Source organism: Moschus berezovskii, chromosome 5 (assembly GCF_049115385.1).
Source record: "Moschus berezovskii isolate FMDL1 chromosome 5, NW_MosBer_1.0, whole genome shotgun sequence".
In the NCBI taxonomy this organism is placed as follows: Eukaryota; Metazoa; Chordata; class Mammalia; order Artiodactyla; family Moschidae; genus Moschus; species Moschus berezovskii.
In genome coordinates this window covers 114,996,889-115,015,671 of record NC_142464.1, presented here as the reverse complement: position 1 = coordinate 115,015,671, position 18,783 = coordinate 114,996,889, and the positions used below count along the sequence as shown (strand labels likewise).

The window sequence follows — 18,783 nt, the reverse complement described above, 5'->3', positions numbered from 1 at the left end:
CTTCTACCTGAGAATCATTTTTAGACTTCTTTCTTTGAGCTCACTGATTCTCTCTTCCATATGGTCTACTCTGTTTCCAATGCTTTCTAATACATTCTTCATCCATTTATTGAGTTCTCAAGCTCCAGAATTTCTGTTTGGTTCTTTTTTAGAGTTTCAGTCTCTTTGGTAAGTATTGCTTCTGTTCACTGGTTTTACTCCTGAGCTCATTGAATTGCTTTCTGAGTTTTCTTGTAACTCTGAGTTTCTTCATGACAGGTCTTTTGAATTCTCCATCAATTAGATCATAGTCTGCTGTGACTTTAAGTTTGGTTTCTGGATAATAGCTTTGTTCACGATGTGAGACTGTGTTACCATGGTTTTTCATGGTGCTTGATGAGCTGTTCCTCTACCAGTGCATTTGAAGTAGGAAACACCCCTCTTGTTTACGTAAAGCTTTGTTTACTTTGACTCTAAAAGATCCACACATTGGTAGTTAGAGGCCTTTCTTCTGATTTTCAGTACACGCTGCTAAAGCACAGGTTTTTGGTTTTTGTTTTTTTTTCTTACCTCAGCTCTATTTGAGAATTGGCACTTTCCACCCTCCACTGCTTCTCCCAGAGGGTCACTGGTACCCTTGTCATTCCTGCTTATGCCTCTGGGGTCACTGGGGGTGCCTTTCTAAGGTCAATGCCACTGCTGCCATTGACATCTTCATGTCCAGTGTTGCTTGGCACATTGGACCTGCTACCGTAGCAAGGGATGGGGAGCCAAGTAATACTGCCATGGGCAGGAGGTGACAGAGTCACAGGTACACCTGGAGGTTGCTACCCAGTTCCCTGTGGCCACGGGCACCACTGTAGCCATGACCTAGAGACTGTGCACCATTCCTGCTGGTGCTCCCAGGCTTTCTGGGGTTCAGGATTAGGGACACTACTTCTACTCTTCCCCTAGTTCTACCCACTCTATATATTCCAATCTAGCCTTCTTCAGATGAACAAACATGTGGGTCTCTCTGGAGTCCCATTGTCTTGGGACTTTGTTGAGTTCAGTTCAGTCGCTCAGTCATGTCCTGACTCTTTGTGACCCCATGGACTGCAGCACTCCAGGCTTCTCTGTCCATCACCAACTCCTGGAGCTTGCTCAAACTCATGTCCATAGAGTTGGTGATGCCATCCAACCATCTCATCCTCTGTCATCCCCTTCTCCTGCCTTCAATCTTTCCCAGCATCAGGGTCTTGAAGGAGTCAGTTCCTCGCATCAGGTGGCCAAAGTATTGGAGTTTCAGCTTCAGCATCAGTCCTTCAATGAATATTCAGGATTGATTTCCTTTAGGATTGACTGGTTTGCTCTCCTTGCAGTCCAGGAGACTCTCAAGAGTCTTCTCCAACACCACAGTTCAAACGCATCAATTCTTTGTTGAGTTATGGATGTCTTAATTGTTGTAGATTGAAGGGGAGAGATAAAGGGAGTGTCTCACACCACCATGATGGTTTCTAAGGATATCGCTACAATTCTGCCACCATGAGAGGTTAACTCCCCTAGACTCCAGACTCTTAAATCTTTAACTCGCAGTTAAGGGGATCTCTGTTACTCCCCTGGCCAGCACTGTAGCCTATAATCTTTGTCACTGTTGTACCTTCTTTTGACTTATGGAAATGTCCCTTCCTTAGGAAAGGAATTCCATAGCAGTCCTGGATGGAGCAAAAGGCCACACAGATGATGACTATGAAGACCCTGAGCTTCACCTGGTAGAAGACTGGCAATCAGTGAAAATCTTACCAGCCAGGCCTATTAAGGAATCTGAATATGCAGGTAATGTTTAGGGCCTGAAATCTGAACATCGCATGCCCATGCTGCAATACTGTAGAGTGACTAAAGATGCAGGTTCTGAATTAGCAACTCTAGGTTAAAATCATGCTTCCACAGCTTATTAGCTGTGTGACCTGGAGCAAGCACCTGAAAACCATTTTCTATATTTGAAGACAGGGTTCAAGATATCTGAAGACAGAGCTTACCCCACGTAACCCAGGTAGTTACATGGATGATGCATGTTGAGTTTTCAAAAGAGAACTTGGTGCAGAGTCAGAGCTCTATGACTATTTATTATTATCATGATGGCTTCCCTGGCGGCTTAGTTGGTAAAGAATCCACCTGCAATGTGGGAGATCCCTGGGTTGGGAAGGTCCCTTGGAGGAGGGCATGGCAACCCACTCCAGTAGTCTTGCCTGGAGAATCCCCAGGATGATATCTTGAGTCTGAGAAACAACTGATGAACAGGCAGAAGATGGACAAGCAGAGATGTGGGCAACATCCCTGTAAAGACAGAGTTGCAGAGAAGAGAGCAGAACAAAAGGGAAGACTTTTAATAGGGCTGATTTGTCTTGCTCATAGCCAGCATATAGGTAGCACAAGAGCATGGCAGTAAAGCCAGGCTTTTAAGAGAAAGAAAACCTTATTATACACCATCTTTTCTTCTTAGTAACTGGGGCACATTACACAGCTTCAACAAGGTCTCCGAACCTTAAATAAAGCAAAGTGTTATGAGGGAAAAGAGGAAGCATTTGTGATTTGAGAGCCTGACCTACTGAAATGAATCTACAGAAGTCCCTTTGAGGACAATTACCTTGGAAATAATAATGACATTCCTTCATTCACTCAATAAGCATTAATTAATATCTATTGTATGCCAGTTATCATGTTAGGATTGATCAAGAGATATACAGGTAAGTATGCTAGAATAAGTTTGGTATATACTGTATATAACTATGTTAATTATATAGCTGTTGCTGTGGTTCAGTCACTCAGCCATGTCTCACTCTTTGCAATCCCGTGAACTATAGCCTGCCAGGCTCCTCTGTCCATGGGATTCTCCAGGCAAGAATACTGGAGTGGGTGGCCATTTCCTTCTCCAGGGGATCTTCCTGGGCCAGGGATCTAACCCATGTCTCCTGCATTGGCAGGTGGATTCTTTGCCACCAATCCACCAGGGAAGCACAAGAATATAGTTAAGTCTATGTGAAGTATAAAATATGTGTGTCAAGTATGTAATGTGGGCTTCCCTAGTAGCTCAGCTGGTAAAGAATCCACCTGCAATGCAGGAGACCCCGGTACTATTCCTGGGTCAGGAAGACCCCCCGGCAAAGGGATAGGCTACTCAATCCAGTATTCATGGGTTTCCCTGGTCGCTCAGATGGTAAAGAATCTGCCTGCAATGTGAGAGACCTAGGTTCGATTCCTGGGTTGGGAAGATCCCCTGGAGGAGGGCATAGCAACCCACTTCACTATTCTTGCCTGGAGAACCCCAATAGAGGAGCCTGGTGGGCTACAGTTCATGTGGTCATAAAGAGTCAGACGTGACTGAGTGACTAAGCATACACAAGTGCGTAACACAGAAAAGAGATCCAGGGTGGTGTGCAGGTTGGTGGGGTCTAGGAAGATTTTTGAAGGGCATGACACAGTCCAAGCCTTGAAGGATGAGTAGAATTTCCCAGGTGGATAAGAAAATGAAGAAGGTTCAGGTCCAGAATTTGGCATTTAGTATATGGACCAAGAGAAGTGATTTCTCCTCTTTGAGCCTCAGCCTCTTCATCTGTTAAGTGGAAGTAGAATTACATGCTCATGCCTATATTGTGTGGAGAAGGCAATGGCAACCCACTCCAGTACTCTTGCCTGGGAAATCCCATGTATGGAGAAGCCTGGTAGGCTACAGTCCATGGGGTCACGAAGAGTCAGACACAACTGAGCAACTTCACTTTCATTTTCCACTTTTATGCACTGGAAAAGGAAATGGCAGCCCACTCCAGTATTCTTGCCTGGAGAATCCCAGGGACAGGAGTCTGATGGGCTGACGTCTATTGGGTCACACAGAGTCAGACACGACTGCTGTGACTTAGCAGCAGCAACGGCCTATATTGTGATGGTTCAGTAAGTTCGTAGATGTGCAAATATTTTGTCCATTACATTGTGCAGAGTCATGTAAAGTATGACTTTAAATTTTTTTTTCTTTTTTCACAGATACACGCTATTTCAAGGGTATGATGGACACACCCCTGTCCTTAGATACCAAGACCTCTCTCCCCACAGACAGGCAAACCTGGATGAAGCTGGAAGAAGTAAGTAAAAGCTTGACTGCATGAACCAAACACATGGAGGGCACTGCCTAGCAACCAAGAGCTTTACCGTCTCTCATTTCCAAGGCATCTTGTTGGAATGCCTTGGTGATGAGCAGGTCAAGCTCAGTGAGGTGCAGGGTGATTCAGCTGGAGGGGTCATGGTCCTTAGAATAGGTACCTAGAAGGGAAGAGAACTAACATTTGTGAAAGATTTTCTGTGAGCCAGGTACCAGGCTAATGACTTTGACCTGCATCTCACTTAATACTCATCCTATTCTCTGGGAGAAGAATTTAAACTCAGATCTCTTTGATAATAACATCATTTTGTCCAGATTTAGGCCTAATGATTCCAACTGCTAATGGTGTGGTAATAAGTACAGTCTGCCCTCCATATCTGTCAGTTCCACATCTGTAGATTCAGTCAAGGATTAAAAAAAAAAATTCCATTAAATTCCAAGAAGCATAACTTGAGTTTATCACATGTCACCAACTATTTACATAGCACTGACATTGTATTAGGTATTACAAGTAATCTAGAGATAATTCAACCAACCAAGGATTTCGTAGTACCTTAGTACATACTTGATGAAAAAATATGAGTATAAGCAAACCCGCACAGTTCAAACCCATGCCGTTGAGGGTATACAGAAGGATATGCACAGGTTATTTACAAATACTCTGCAATTTCATATGAAGGACTTGAGCATCCACAGATTTGGGTATTCAAGGGGCATGCTGGAAGTAATCCCCAGCAGATATGAAGGGACGACTGTAGGTCAACCTCTCTGAACCTCTTTGTAAACCCATTTGCAAACAGGAGTAATAATCTCTGCCATGTTTACTTCAAAAAGCCGTTGAAAATATCTTGTCAATGTAAGTGCTCTAAACACATATAGTATTTTATTTTTAATAACACTGCACAAAATACAAATTAATCATCCCTGAGGTTGCAAGGCTATCAGTCATAATGTTTGGGTAAATTTCATGTCAATGTTTCCTTTGCTAATGCATCTCATGCAAGGACGTCTTTGTTGTAGAGTATATACTGGTTTTCCTTCTCTGCACATGGTTTCAGTCACACAACTATCTCACATGTCATAAAACAAGCATCAATAAGCATAATCTTTACAGATACTTCACTCCTTATATAAGATTTTTAATTATTTTATTTAACCATTGAGTGAAAACATTTTAAAGGCTTTTGGTACATATTGTGAAATTTGTCCCTGAAAAATCATTTCAATTTACCCTCCCAGAAGCCCTGTATTCGAATTTCCACCTCATAGAATTCTCTCCAAAATGGAGCATTATTTTTTTAATTATAATTTTTAAAAAAGAGAAAGAGATTTTGCTCTTCCTTCTTTAAAATTTGTTTCACTTTTATTAGTGACTGTGAACACACTTAAATATTTATAATGCATTCATCCTTGTACCTTATCTATGCAAATGGTTTACTCGTTTAACTAGAGGGTTTCTTTTAAATATTGACGAGAAAAGGAAACAACAATTTTTACTAAGTCATTCACACAGAACACAGCCAATAAAGGCTGGGAGAGCAAGGTAAGGGATGAAATATTGAACACTTCCTCTTTACACAGATACTAAGCTAAACATTTTAATCATTCACTCAACAAATTCATTTAAGAAACATATATTGGGTGCCTGCCATGGACCAGACACAATTATCCACTCTGGTATGAGCAGTAAACCACCAAGGCCCTGCTGTCATGAAACTTACATCGAGTGGGTGGAAACCTATGATATGTAAATGGATAACTAATAGATACAAAGATGATATATCAAGTGATGAGCTTTGAAAATAGAATGAAAGCAAGGCAGTCAGGAAAGGTCTTTCTGAGGACAGATGGGAATAATTGAATGAATGACATTTAATCCTTAAAATAATCTTGCAAGATGAATGTTATAATTCTCATTTTAATGGCTCCAACTTTATGAGCTCTGTTTCTTTGGGCCAGTTACTTACCTTCTCTGAGCCTTTACAGTCTAAGCTGTAAAACCTCATAGCTTTCATGATAATACATACAGAGCACAGTGCCTGGCACAGAGCAATCAGTTACCAGAGGACACCTCCATGAGTGCAGGGACTATTTTGGCCCCAGCATCTAGCATAGTGGCTTTATGTAAAAGGTTCAGCTTCCAGATGGCACTAGTGGTAAAGAACCTGGCTACTAGTGAGGAGACACAAGAGACTCAGGTTCAATCCCTTGGTCTGGAAAATCCCCTGGAGGAGGACACAGCAACCCACTCCAGTATTCTTGCCTGGGGAATCCCATGGACAGAGGAGCCTGGTGGGCTACAGTCCATGGGGTCACAAAGAGTCAGACACTCCTGAGACGACTAAGCACAGCACACAGCACATGAATGGAAATGGACAAATAAACTCAGTCATTTGAACTGAAACTGGAAATATGACTAGCTTGAAATATGAGGGCTTCCCTGGTGGCCCAGTTGGTAAAAAGAATCCACCTGCAATGGAGGAGACCCAGATTCGATCCCTGGGTCGGGAAGATCCCCAGAGAAGGAAATGGTAACCCACTCCAATATTCTTGCCTGGGAAGTTCCATGGAAAGAAGAACCTGGCAGGCTCTAATCCATGGGGTCGCAAAGAATCAGACACAACTTAGCAACTAAATCACCTCCACAGCTTGAAACATTAATAAGGAAAGAAACGCAGTCTTCTTTGCCCCGTTTGATTTCTTTTTCTTAACTGGGTGTAGTTGTTTTACAATATTGTGTTCGTCTCTGCCGTACAACTAAGTGAATGAGTTCTATGTACACATACATCCCTCCACCCCCACCCTAATCCCACCAGTCTAAGCGTTACCACAGAGCACCAGACGGGCCCTCTTGCACTGCTGGTGGGAATGTAAATCGATACAGCCACTATGCAGAGCAGTAAGGATTTTTCTTGAAACACTGAAAACAGAACTACTGTATGACCCGGAAGTTCCACCACCAGGCATATATCCTGCTGTAGTTGTTCACTTGCTCAGCCGTGTCTGATTCTTTGCGACACCTTGGACAGCAGCACACCAGGCTCCCCTGTCCTTCGGCACCTCCTGGAGCTTGCTCAAACTGACGTCCATTGAGTCGGTGATGTGGTATCCTGAAAAAAGACACAATTCAAAAAGACCCAGTTTGATTTCTGTTCACATGGAAACTTTCTCTAGTCTGTCCTTCAAAGTTGTCATATTCAGTTCACTTCAGTCGCTCAGTCGTGTCCGACTCTGTGACCCCATGACTGCCGCACGCCAGGCCTCCCTGTCCATCACCAACTCCCGGAGTTCACTCAAACTCATGTCCATCGAGTCGGTGATGCCATCCAACCATCTCATCCTCTGTCGTCCCCTTCTCCTCCCGCCTTCAGTCTTTCCCAGCATCAGGGTCTTTTCCAGTGAGTCAGCTCTCCACATCAGGTGGCCAAAGTATTGGAGTTTCAGCTTCAACATCAGTCCTTCCAATGAATATTCAGGACTGATTTCCTTTACGATGGACTCCTTGCAGTTGGATCTCCTTGCAGTCCAAGGGACTCTCAAGAGTCTTCTCCAACACCACAGTTCAAAAGCATCAGTTCTTCAGTGCTCACCTTTCTTTACAGTCCAACTCTCACATCCATACAAGTGAATACTTGCAATTATCTCTGAGATGTACAACTGGGGCAGGCTCCAACAGAGCACTGTTAGATAGGGAAGAGGGCATCTCAGGAGCCTCATCTCTAAAGCATGAAACATATTGAGGGAACAACAGGAATTTCAGAGTCACTGGGCCAGAGGCTAAAGTCACAAGTTCTTGTCTGGTTATAAAAAGTAGAAAATTCTGACCTAAAAAATTAAGCTTTTCTTTCCCTAAAAACCACTGATAATTCCTTTTTGCATGGAAGTAAACTTTCATGAGAAGAATGCTTTCTTAAAAGATGATAATTCTCATTTGATTTTTCTTAAACGACTATGCCAGAATTTAAGTCTCCATTCTTATTACTTTATATCCTTTCATATTATCTTTGTAGTTTCTTTGTTACAAATTTCTTCTTTTAGCTAGGTCACTTTACAAGTGAAACTATAATCTCAACATATTAAATCAAGTGAAATCTTGTGAGAAATAGGAGGTGGGAGACGAGCACAATTTTGGCCAGGAGGGAAGTTGTCTTATAAATTAATTCAATAAGGACTTGGCCTCAATTCAAATGAAAAAGGGAGTTTTGCTTTTATAACCAATGTTTGAATTATCCAGGTTTTATAGTAAGCAGATTTTTTTTTTATTATGACCTTGTTCTCAGGAGTTAATTCCAATTAGTTTTGCACATTTATGTGGTGATTAAGCTATCTGTGAATTGGATCTTCAACAGTCCTTACAGGAACCAGTTCTTATGTTGATTCCTTAGACTGATTGCATGCGCGCGTGCTATGTCGCTTCAGCTCTGTCTAATTCTTTGCGACTCTGTGGGCTGTAGCCCACCAGGTATCTCTGTCCACGGAATTCTCCAGGCAAGAATACTGGAGTGGGTTACCATGCCCTTCTCCAGGGGTTCTTCCTGACTCAGGGATCAGACTTGAGTCTATAATTATGTCTCCGGCATTGGCACACGGGTTCTTTGCCACTAACACCATCTGGGAAGCCCCATTAGCCTGATTACAACTATCTTAAAGCGCTAAACCACTGTCCATCTTTTCATTTATTGAGCACTTGCTGTGTACAAAGCACTATGCTCAACAATGGGGATTAAGAACAAAAAAATAGGAGCCAGTGTCCATAGTCTAATGGAGGAGGCAGTGTCCCAAATTGGCAGTTTTGAAATAATAATGCAAGGTGTTAAGACTGAGGTGACACAGGATACAAAGAGCAGGGAGCTGCATCACTTAGACCAACCAGAGGCTTTTGACAAGCCTTCTGCAGGAAGCAATGCAAGGCAGTCTTCCACACCAGTAACACATTGCATTGTTATCCGTGGTTCTCTCCTGGGAACATTTTGCCTCCTAGTGGACATTTGCAATGACTGGCGACATTTTCGGTTGTTGAGACTTGGGGAACGCTACTGACATCCAGTGGGCAGAGGGCAGGAATGCCGCTAAGTACGCTAAATGCACAGGGCAGCCTCCCACAGCAAATTGCCCGGCCCCAACTCTCAATGGTACTGAGGTTGAAAAACTTCTGTTACAATGAAGCCCGCGTTATACCATGCTGTAAACTCAGAACTGCATCCATATGATTCCACCTTTAGCCTCTAACCTCTTATTCTTCTTCGTTCCCTCATAATCTAGTATTGTTACAGGTATATAGTAGACATTAGAAAATCTGTATTTGATGGAAAATAAGAATAGCCCTGGGAAGGGGCATAAAATACTTCTAGGCCTGGGATCCTATGCTAATACCATCAAAGTGTAGGTCCCTCTGGAGAAGATGCAGCCAAAAAACTCCCTCGTGCAAAAGAGCCAAATGGATCCAAATGCCCAAAGACACAAAATGGAATATGGCCAGCTACAACTAGGGATTATCATCCTAAAAGTGAAGTAAGTCAGAAAGAGAAAGAAAAATACCATATGATATCACTTGTATGTGGAATCTAAAATAGGACCCAACAAACCTATCTACAAAACAGAAATAGACTCACAGACGTAGAGATCAGACTTGTGGTTGCCAATGTGGGTGGAGGAAGAGAGAGGGATGGACTGGGAGTTTGGGGTTGATAGACACAAGCTATTACATTTAGAATGGATCAACAACAAGGTCCTAATGTATAGCACAGGGAAACATATTCAACATCCTGTTGTAAGGACTTCCCTAGTGGCTCAGATGGTAAAGCGTCTACCTACAATGCAGGAGACACGGGTTCGATCCCTGGGTCAGGAAGCTTTCCTGGAGAAGGCAATGGCACCCCACTCCAGTACTCTTGCCTGGAAAATCCTATGGACGGAGGAGCCTGGTAGGCTATAGTCCATGGGGTCGCAAAGAGTCGGACATGACTGAGCAACTTCACTTTCTTTCCTGTTATAAAGCATAATGGAAAAGAATATTAAAACAAAATGCATATAGGTATATAACTGAGTCTTTGCCATACAGCAGAGATTTGCACAACATTGTAAATTACCTATTGTTGCTGCTGTTCAGTCGCTCAGTCACATCTGACTCTTTGCAACCCCATGGACTGCAGCATGCCAGGTTTCCCTGTCCTTCACCATCTCCCAGAGTTTGCCCAATTCATGTCCATTGAATTGGTGATGCCATCCAACCATCTCATCCTCTGTCATCCCCTTCTCCTCCTGCCCTCAATCTTTCCCAGCATCAGGGTCTTTTCCAGTGAGTCGTCTCTTCACATCAGGTCGCCAAAGTATTGGAACTTCAGCTTTAGCATCAGTACTTCCAATGAGTATTCAGGGTTGATATCGTTTAGGATTGATTCTTCATTTAAAAATTAATTTTTAAAAATAGAATTTGGCCAGCAAAGGGGAGAAGAGCAGGCACTAAGGAAGCCCGATCCCTAACACCCTAATCATGCAGGGCCCAGCAAGGCAGAGGCCATGGAGACTCTCCCCTGCTCCAGGCTCGCAATGGGAGGTGGGCAGAGCAGTGGGAGAGACTCTCGCTCCTGGGCAAGTGCACAGGGAAGACTGAAAGCTGAGGATGCAGCAAGAACTTGACAAAAGCCCTCCAGCAAACAGCCTCCGCGGGGTCTCCCTGGAGGAACCGGAAGCTGAGGGTGTGATGAAGGAAGCCGCAGCAATAACAAAGCCCAAACCATACTTGATGCTTGACTACACTGACCAGCAGAAGAGCCACATCGCGTGTAGGCAGCATTACGTGGTCCAGCGTCCCACAGAGGAAAAGAGGTGGACGTTGAAATCAAGACCTGACAGGTAACTGGGGGTTCAGTGACCCTCCCTCCCCGTTGACCACCTCAACTTGGCACCAATAAAGTAGACTGCAAAAACTCTATATTAGGGTTCTCTAGAAGCAGGTAGATAGACGATGGACAGATAGATTTAGGTAGACATTAATAGATAGATGTGTACACACTCAATCATGTCTGGTTCTCTGTGACTCTCTGGACTGTGCCCCACAAGGATTCTCTGTCCATGGGATGTCCCAGGCAAGAATGCTAGAACGGGTTGCTATTTCCTTCCCCAGGGTATCTTCCCACCCAGGGAGTGAGCCCTCATCTCCTGTGTCTCCTGCATTGCTGGTGGGTTCTTTACCACTGAGCCAGCTAGAAAGTCCCCCAAGAGACAGATACAAGAGATACACAGAAGGATAGACAGATAGGACAGAAAGCTCGAGACACACAGGCATGTAGACTTATACATGTAAATAAATTAGCGATTATGGAGGCCACAATCTGCCATCTGAAAGCTGCAGACCGGGAATGCCAGTGGCCTCTGACTTCCAGCTCAAGTTCAAAAGCACAAGCGCCAAGAGAACCAGTGATGTAAACCTCAGTCATCAAGGGCAGGAGAAGAGCAACAACCCAAAGCCAATAGTCAGGCAGAGAGAGCAGATTCTCCTTTCCCCTCCCTTTCTATTTTATGCAGGCCCTCCATGGACTGAAAGATGCCCACTGGCTTTGTGGAAGGCAATAAGCCTTACTCAGTCTGCTGATCCAAATTATAATCTCATCCAGAATCACTTTCACAGACACATCCAGAAATAAGGTTTCACCAAATATCTGGATACCCTGTGATCCTGTCAGTTTGACACATAAAAATAAGCATCACAGACCCCAGTACTGACCTAGGTTTAAAGGCTTTCCAAGGCACTGGGCATCATTAGTCTGTCTCCATCACCTTCTACAGGATTCCCTGTAGCTCAAATGGTAGAGTGTGCCTGCAGTGCAGGAAACCTGGGTTCAATCCCTTGTTCGGGAAGATCCTCTAGAGAAGAGCATGGCAACCCACTCCAGCATTCTTGCCTGGAGAATCCCATGGACAGAGGAGCCTGGCAGGGTACAGTCCATGGGGTCACAAAGAGTCAGACAAGATTGAGCTACTAACATACATCACCCTCTTCACCCTCATATCTAAAGATTATACAGCAAGCCCTTAATAGTTCAACTCTGCCTTTAGCTTTTTTAAGTGGTGATTTCTCTTTTTATTATGTGGACCATTTTTTTTAAAGTCTTTATTGAGTTTGTTATGGTATTGCTTCTGTGTTATGGCCATGAGGCATGTGAGATCTGAGCTCCTCTACCAGGGATCAAACCCACACCCCCTGCATTGGAAGACAAAGTCTTGACCACTGGACCACCACGGGAGTCCTATCAATGCCTTTAATACAATTAATAATGACAGCTAACAATTCTTCAGCTTGATCGGTGTTATTTCCTGTGCTAGGCACATAGCCTATCTCATGCAGTCCTGCTCTCCTTGTGAAGTATCACTTCTATCACCCCCATCTCGCAGCTGAGGAAACTGAGGTTTAGAAAGTTAAATGACTGGCCACGTTCTGATGAAGGTGAAATCCCAACAAGGGCATTTACATGAGGCTGCACTTTGTTCTGCCTGCTCAATCCCTTTCATGGACTTGATCATGTGTATGTATTAATTAATTATATTAATTGTATTAATCTTCACAGTAACTCAGTGACATGAATTGACATGAACAAAATTTTCCCTATTAAAAAAAGATGAAAAAAAATCTAAGACTAATAATATGGTAAATGCCTTTCCAAAGTTTCACAGCAATAAGAGGCAGGATTGATTCTCAAACCAATTAATTTATGCCGAATTATACCTGAGGCCCCTACACTCGTCACTGGCATGGTGGTATTTACATACATTGAATAGTTGCCAACCATACACACAGGGTGATCTCTAAGAATGATGAGCCCCGGCCTCATAACCTAAGGGATCTAACCATACTGAGTGGCAGGTCATGAAATGGAATAGTCACAATTTAAGAGATAATCATAATGCATTGTCTTCTACAGGTGGAAAAACCCATTCCCAAGGATATCAGAAAACAACATGTTAAAGGTAAAGTCAAATCTCAAAGTTTGAAATATATCTGTATATTTTTAGATTTTTCTCAACAAGATTATCTATTAAATTAACGTTCATCTAATAAGGTTTTCTAATTCTGAAGACTCTCTCACACCTTATGCCTTTTTATCACCTTACCTTATTAATGAGGATGTTGACTGTGGAAAGTCACGTTCCATGTTGTACAATCTGGAAAGAAATTGTTTTGAAACATATATTTCTTGCCCCAAATACATAGCTAAGTTATTTCTCTAAGCATACCCTTGTAAAACTGAAAGATAGACATCTAATTTCAAAATGCTGATTAATTAATATGAAAACAGATGTTAAAGCTTCAGGCAAAGCAACTCAATTCAGAGATGAAGATACAGGTAAGAAACTGAAAGGAAACAATCGATTTCAGGAGTGCTGGAAGCACAAATGGAGGCCAGCCACAGTAATTTAATTGAATCTTATACATTATAGCTTCTTTCACCACTTCCCCCAATGTCCCCTTCTTCTCTTTACAATGTCCACTTGGAAAAGATGACAGCCCCATGATTTACATCTCCCAGTAACTGAAACATACCAAACTCATCTTTTATGTATCTGACGCTATATCCTGTAACATATTACTAACATCAAACTTTCTTTAATGGGCAAATGTAATCGTTAGAGTCCTAAGGGGCAAGAGATGGCACATCCAAATTAGGATAAAGAGGTTTATTTATAAAGGAATGGTTTACTAAGGTACATGAGCTGTTGGGGAAGAACGTGGGATGATGCAGGCACCAGGGCCCATAGCAGTGGCATTATTACCACTCCTAAACCCGGAGATGAGGGCACAGCCACAGGAAACAAGAAGGCGCTCACCACCTTGAGAGGAGCAGTGGCCACTTTTGAGGGACAGCACCAGCCCGTGTGAGCTTCCCTGGTGGCTCAGACGGTAAAGCATCGGGAGATCCAGGATTGATCCCCGGGTCAGGAAGATCTCTTGGAAAAGGAAATGGCAACCCCCTCCAGTACTCTTGCCTGGAAAATCCCAAGGACAGAGGAGCCTGGGAGGCTACAGTTCACGGGGTCGCAAAGAGTCGGACACGACTGAGCGCCTTCACTTTCACTTTTCACTTTCATGCATTGGAGAAGGAAATGGCAACCCACTCCAGTGTTTTTGCCTGGAGAATCCCAGGGACAGGGGAGCCTGGTGGGCTGCCATCTATGGGGTCACACAGAGTCGGACACGACTAGGTGACTTCACTTTCCTTACTTTCCTTTCCTTTACCAGCCCGTGTGGACCTCCCAGGGTGGGAGTGAATGGAATACACGCCCCAACTTCCCTCTGCAAACTTCCTCTTGTCTCCTGCTGGGACTTCCCAATGGCCAAACCCAACAAGAAACCACAGGGCCAGTTTGCCTGTGCTGGTTGGTCCCCAGGATGGAGAGTGGGTGGATCAGAGTGGACCAGACAGACGATGGACCTGGAGGCACAGGAGAAGATGCCCACAAAGGGAAGCAAGGCGGAAGGAGCAATGAGAGTGGCTGATGCCCAGGCTCTGCCACTCCCTGGCTGTGTGACCTTAAGTGAGACACCTAACCTTTCTGAGCCTTTACTTTCCTCCTCTTGAAATGTGAAGTCTCCAGGGCTTTAAAACTCTTCAGTTGAACTGCAGAAGCAGAAGCAGGGGACAAGGGCTGTTCCCTGCCCCATCTCTCCTCACCATCTCCCATAGCCTGTCTGATCCCTGTCCACAGTTTATTGTGATCCACACAGTCAAAGGCTTTGGCATAGTCAATGAAGCAGAAATAGATGTTTTTCTGGAACTCTCTTGCTTTCTCCATGATCCAGCGGATATTGGCAATTTGATCTCTGGTTCCTCTGCCTTTTCTAAAACCTGCTTGAACATCTGGAAGTTCACGGTTCACATACTGCTGAAGCCTGGCTTGGAGAAATTTTAGCATGACTTTACTAGCGTGTGAGATGAGTGCAATTGTGCGGTAGTTTGAGCATTCTTTGGCATTGCCTTTCTTTGGGATTGGAATGAAGACTGACCTTTTCCAGTCCTGTGGCCACTGCCGAGTTTTCCAAATTTGCTGGCATATTGAGTGCAGCATTTTCACAGCATCATCTTTCAGGATTTGAAATAGCTCAACTGGAATTCCATCACCTCCACTAGCTTTGTTCGTAGTGATGCTCTCTAAGGCCCACTTGACTTCACATTCCAAGATGTCTGGCTCCAGGTGAGTGATCATGCCATCGTGATTATCTTGGTCGTGAAGATCTTTCTTGTACAGTTCTTCTGTGTATTCTTGCCACCTCTTCTTAATATCTTCTGCTTCTGTTAGGTCCATACCATTTCTGTCCTTTATCGAGCCCATCTTTGCATGAAATGTTCCCTTGATATCTCTAATTTTCTTGAAGAGATCTCTTGTTTTTCCTATTCTGTTGTTTTCCTCTATTTCTTTGCATTGATCACTGAGGAAGGCTTTCTTATCTCTCCTTGCTATTCTTCGGAACTCTGCATTCAGATACTTATATCTTTCCTTTTCTCCTTTGCTTTTCGCTTCTCGTCTTTTCACAGCTATTTGTAAGGCCTCCTCAGACAGCTATTTTGCTTTTTTGCATTTCTTTTCCATGGGGATGGTCTTGGTTCCTGTCTCCTGTACAATGTCACAAACCTCCGTCCAGAGTTCATCAGGCACTCTATCTATCAGATCTAGTCCCTTAAATCTATTTCTTACTTCCAATGTATAATCATAAGGGATTTGATTTAGGTCATATCTGAATGGTCTAGTGGTTTTCCCTACTGTCTTCAATTTCAGTCTGAATTTGGCAATAAGGAGTTCATGATCTGAGCCACAGTCAGCTCCTGGTCTTGTTTTTGCTATCTGTATACAGCTTCTCCATCTTTGGCTGCAAAGAATATAATCAATCTGATTTCGGTGTTGACCATCTGGTGATGTCCATGTGTAGAGTCTTCTCTTGTGTTGTTGGAAGAGGGTGTTTTCTATGACCAGTGCGTCCTCTTGGCAAAACTCTTATTAGTTTTGCCCTGCTTCATTTCGTGCTCCAAGGCCAAATTTGCCTGTTACTCCAGGTGTTTCTTGACTTCCTACTTTTGCATTCCAGTCCCCTATAATGAAAAGGACATCTTTTTTGGGTGTTAGTTCTAAAAGGTCTTGTAGGTCTTCATAGAACCGTTCAACTTTGGCTTCTTCAGCATTACTGGTTGGGGCATAGGCTTGGATTACTGTAATATTGAATGGTTTGCCTTGGAAACGAACAGAAATCATTCTGTCGTTTTTAAGATTGCATCCAAGTACTGCATTTTGGACTCTTTTGTTGACCATGATGGCTACTCCATTTCTTCTAAGGGATTCCTGCCCACAGTAGTAGATATAATGGTACCCCTTTCAGTTTAGTTCAATTCAGTTCAGTCGCTCAGTCGTGTCCGACTCTCCCCGACCCCATGAATCACAGCACGCCAGGCCTCCCTGTCCATCACCAACTCCCGGAGTTCACTCAAACCCATGTCCACAGAGTTGGTGATGCCATCCAGCCATCTCATTCTCTGTCGTCCCCTTCTCCTCCCGCCCCCAACCTTTCCTAGCATCAGAGTCTTTTCCAGTGAGTCAACTCCTCGCATGAGGTGGCCAAAGTATTGGAGTTTCAGCTTCAGCATCAGTCCTTCCAATGAACACCCAGGATTAATCTCCTTTAGAATGGACTGGTTGGACTTCCTTGCAGTCCAAGGGACTCTCAAGAGTCTTCTCCAACACCACAGTTCAAAAGCATCAATTCTTCGGCGATCAGCTTTCTTCACAATCCAACTCTCACATCCATACATGACCACAGGAAAAACCATAGCCTTGACTAGATGGACCTTTGTTGGCAAAGTAATATCTCTGCTTTTTAATATACTATCAAGTTTGGTCATAACTTTCCTTCCAAGGAGTAAGTGTCTTTTAATTTCATGGCTGCAATCAGCATCTGCAGTGATTTTGGAGCCCAAAAAAATAAAGTCTGACACTGTTTCCACTGTTTCCCCATCTATTTCCCATGAAGTGATGGGACCAGATGCCATGATCTTTGTTTTCTGAATGTTGAGCTTCAAGCCAACCTTTTCACTCTCCTCTTTCACTTTCATCAAGAGGCTTTTGAGTTCCTCTTCACTTTCTGCCATAAGGGTGGTGTCATCTGCATATCTGAGATTGTTGATATTTCTCCCAGCAATCTTGATTCCAGCTTGTGCTTCTTCCAGCCCAGCGTTCCTCATGATGTACTCTGCATATAATTAAACCATCCCAAATAGGAAAGCTTTCCTATCAGTGCCTGTTAGGTCCTTGAACATGGAAATCCCTTTGATGTATACAGCATCTGATTTAGAGCTTTCCTTCAGTAACTGATGCATTAGTATTGCTAGCCCTTAGAAGACTACATGAATTATATAGCAGTTTTTTCCTGCCTCTTGACAGAGGAAGGGCCCAGAGCACAGAGGGACCCCAAAGCAGACCACAATCATTTGATATATACAGAGGTCCTAAGTCATAACAGAACCTTCATAGCCATTTATAGAGAAATGAGTCCTGGAAAGTGAAAGTGAAAGTCGTTCAGTCGTGTCTGATTCTTTGTGACCCCATGGACTATGCAGTTCATGGAATTCTCCAGGCCAGAATACTGGAGTGGGTAGCCTTTTCCTTCTCTAAGGGATCTTCCCAACCCATGGATCGAACCCAGGTCTCCTGCATCTCAGGCAGATTCTTTACCAGCTGAGCCACAAGGGAAGCCTTGAGTCCTGGGGAGAAAGGTAAGAAATGGGTTTCATAATTCTTCTCTTGTTTTAATAGTTCACTGTAGACGTGAAGCTTCACGTCTTTGATGGCAGAATCCTCTTTGACCACCATTCTATATATATTAATACATCTGTGTGACAATCCAGATAGTTCTAATACCAATTCCAACGTACATAGGGGGCAGTTCTCCCACCCACACATCATCAAGCAATTCTCTGGACACCAGCTGGGTGTCCTACAATTCAATCGAGTTCTGGCACTGTCCACCCAGAGACAGCATCAGATGAACAAGTTAAGGGCTCGGTCCTCCCAGACCACACCTCACCACCACTGCAGAGGCTGTCATGAACCCGTATTGTCACCTGCACGTCTATAGATTGAAGGTTCTATCCACCCCTTCCTTGGGTTTAATTACTTTGTTAGAGTGGCTCACATAACTCAAACATTTTACTTACTAAATCGCCAATGTATCAATAAAAGGATGTAACCTAGGAACAGTCACACGGAAGAGACACAGAAGGGAGGTATTGGGGAAAGGTGGGGAGCTTCCATGGTTCTTGAAATCTCTGTGTGTTCACCAACCTAGAAGCTTCAAACTCTTGGGAGTTTGTGGAGGCTTCATTACTTAGGCACGGTTGATTACATCATTGGCCGTTGGTGACTGAACTCAATCTCAAGCCACTCCCCGCTTCCCCATTTAGATTTGGGGGACTGTAAGTTGCAACCCTCCAATCACATGGTCAGCTCCACTGGCCACCAGCCCCCATCCTTACATAAGATCTAAAAGTCATCTCCTTAACATAACAAAAGACGCCTAGATAGCTCTCATCACTTAGGAAATTCCAAAGGATTCAGGAGTTCTGTGCCAGACACAGAGATGAAGACCAAATATATATTTCTCCTTATAAATCACAAATCACAACTATTCA

At 43.6% G+C, this 18,783-nt stretch overlaps 1 protein-coding gene across 4 annotated transcripts in view; it reads left to right on the top strand.

Annotated features, from left to right (window-relative positions):
- CLNK (cytokine dependent hematopoietic cell linker) overlaps window positions 1-18,783 on the top strand; it is a 234,021-nt gene that overhangs the window by 127,848 nt on the left and 87,390 nt on the right. For all 4 annotated transcript variants that reach the window (XM_088836491.1, XM_088836490.1, XM_088836488.1 and 1 more), the window contains 3 exons: window positions 1,653-1,794; window positions 3,997-4,094; window positions 13,033-13,078. In XM_088836491.1, the coding sequence (XP_088692617.1) occupies window positions 1,653-1,794; window positions 3,997-4,094; window positions 13,033-13,078 (286 nt within the window). The remainder of the gene's footprint in view (window positions 1-1,652; window positions 1,795-3,996; window positions 4,095-13,032; window positions 13,079-18,783) is intronic.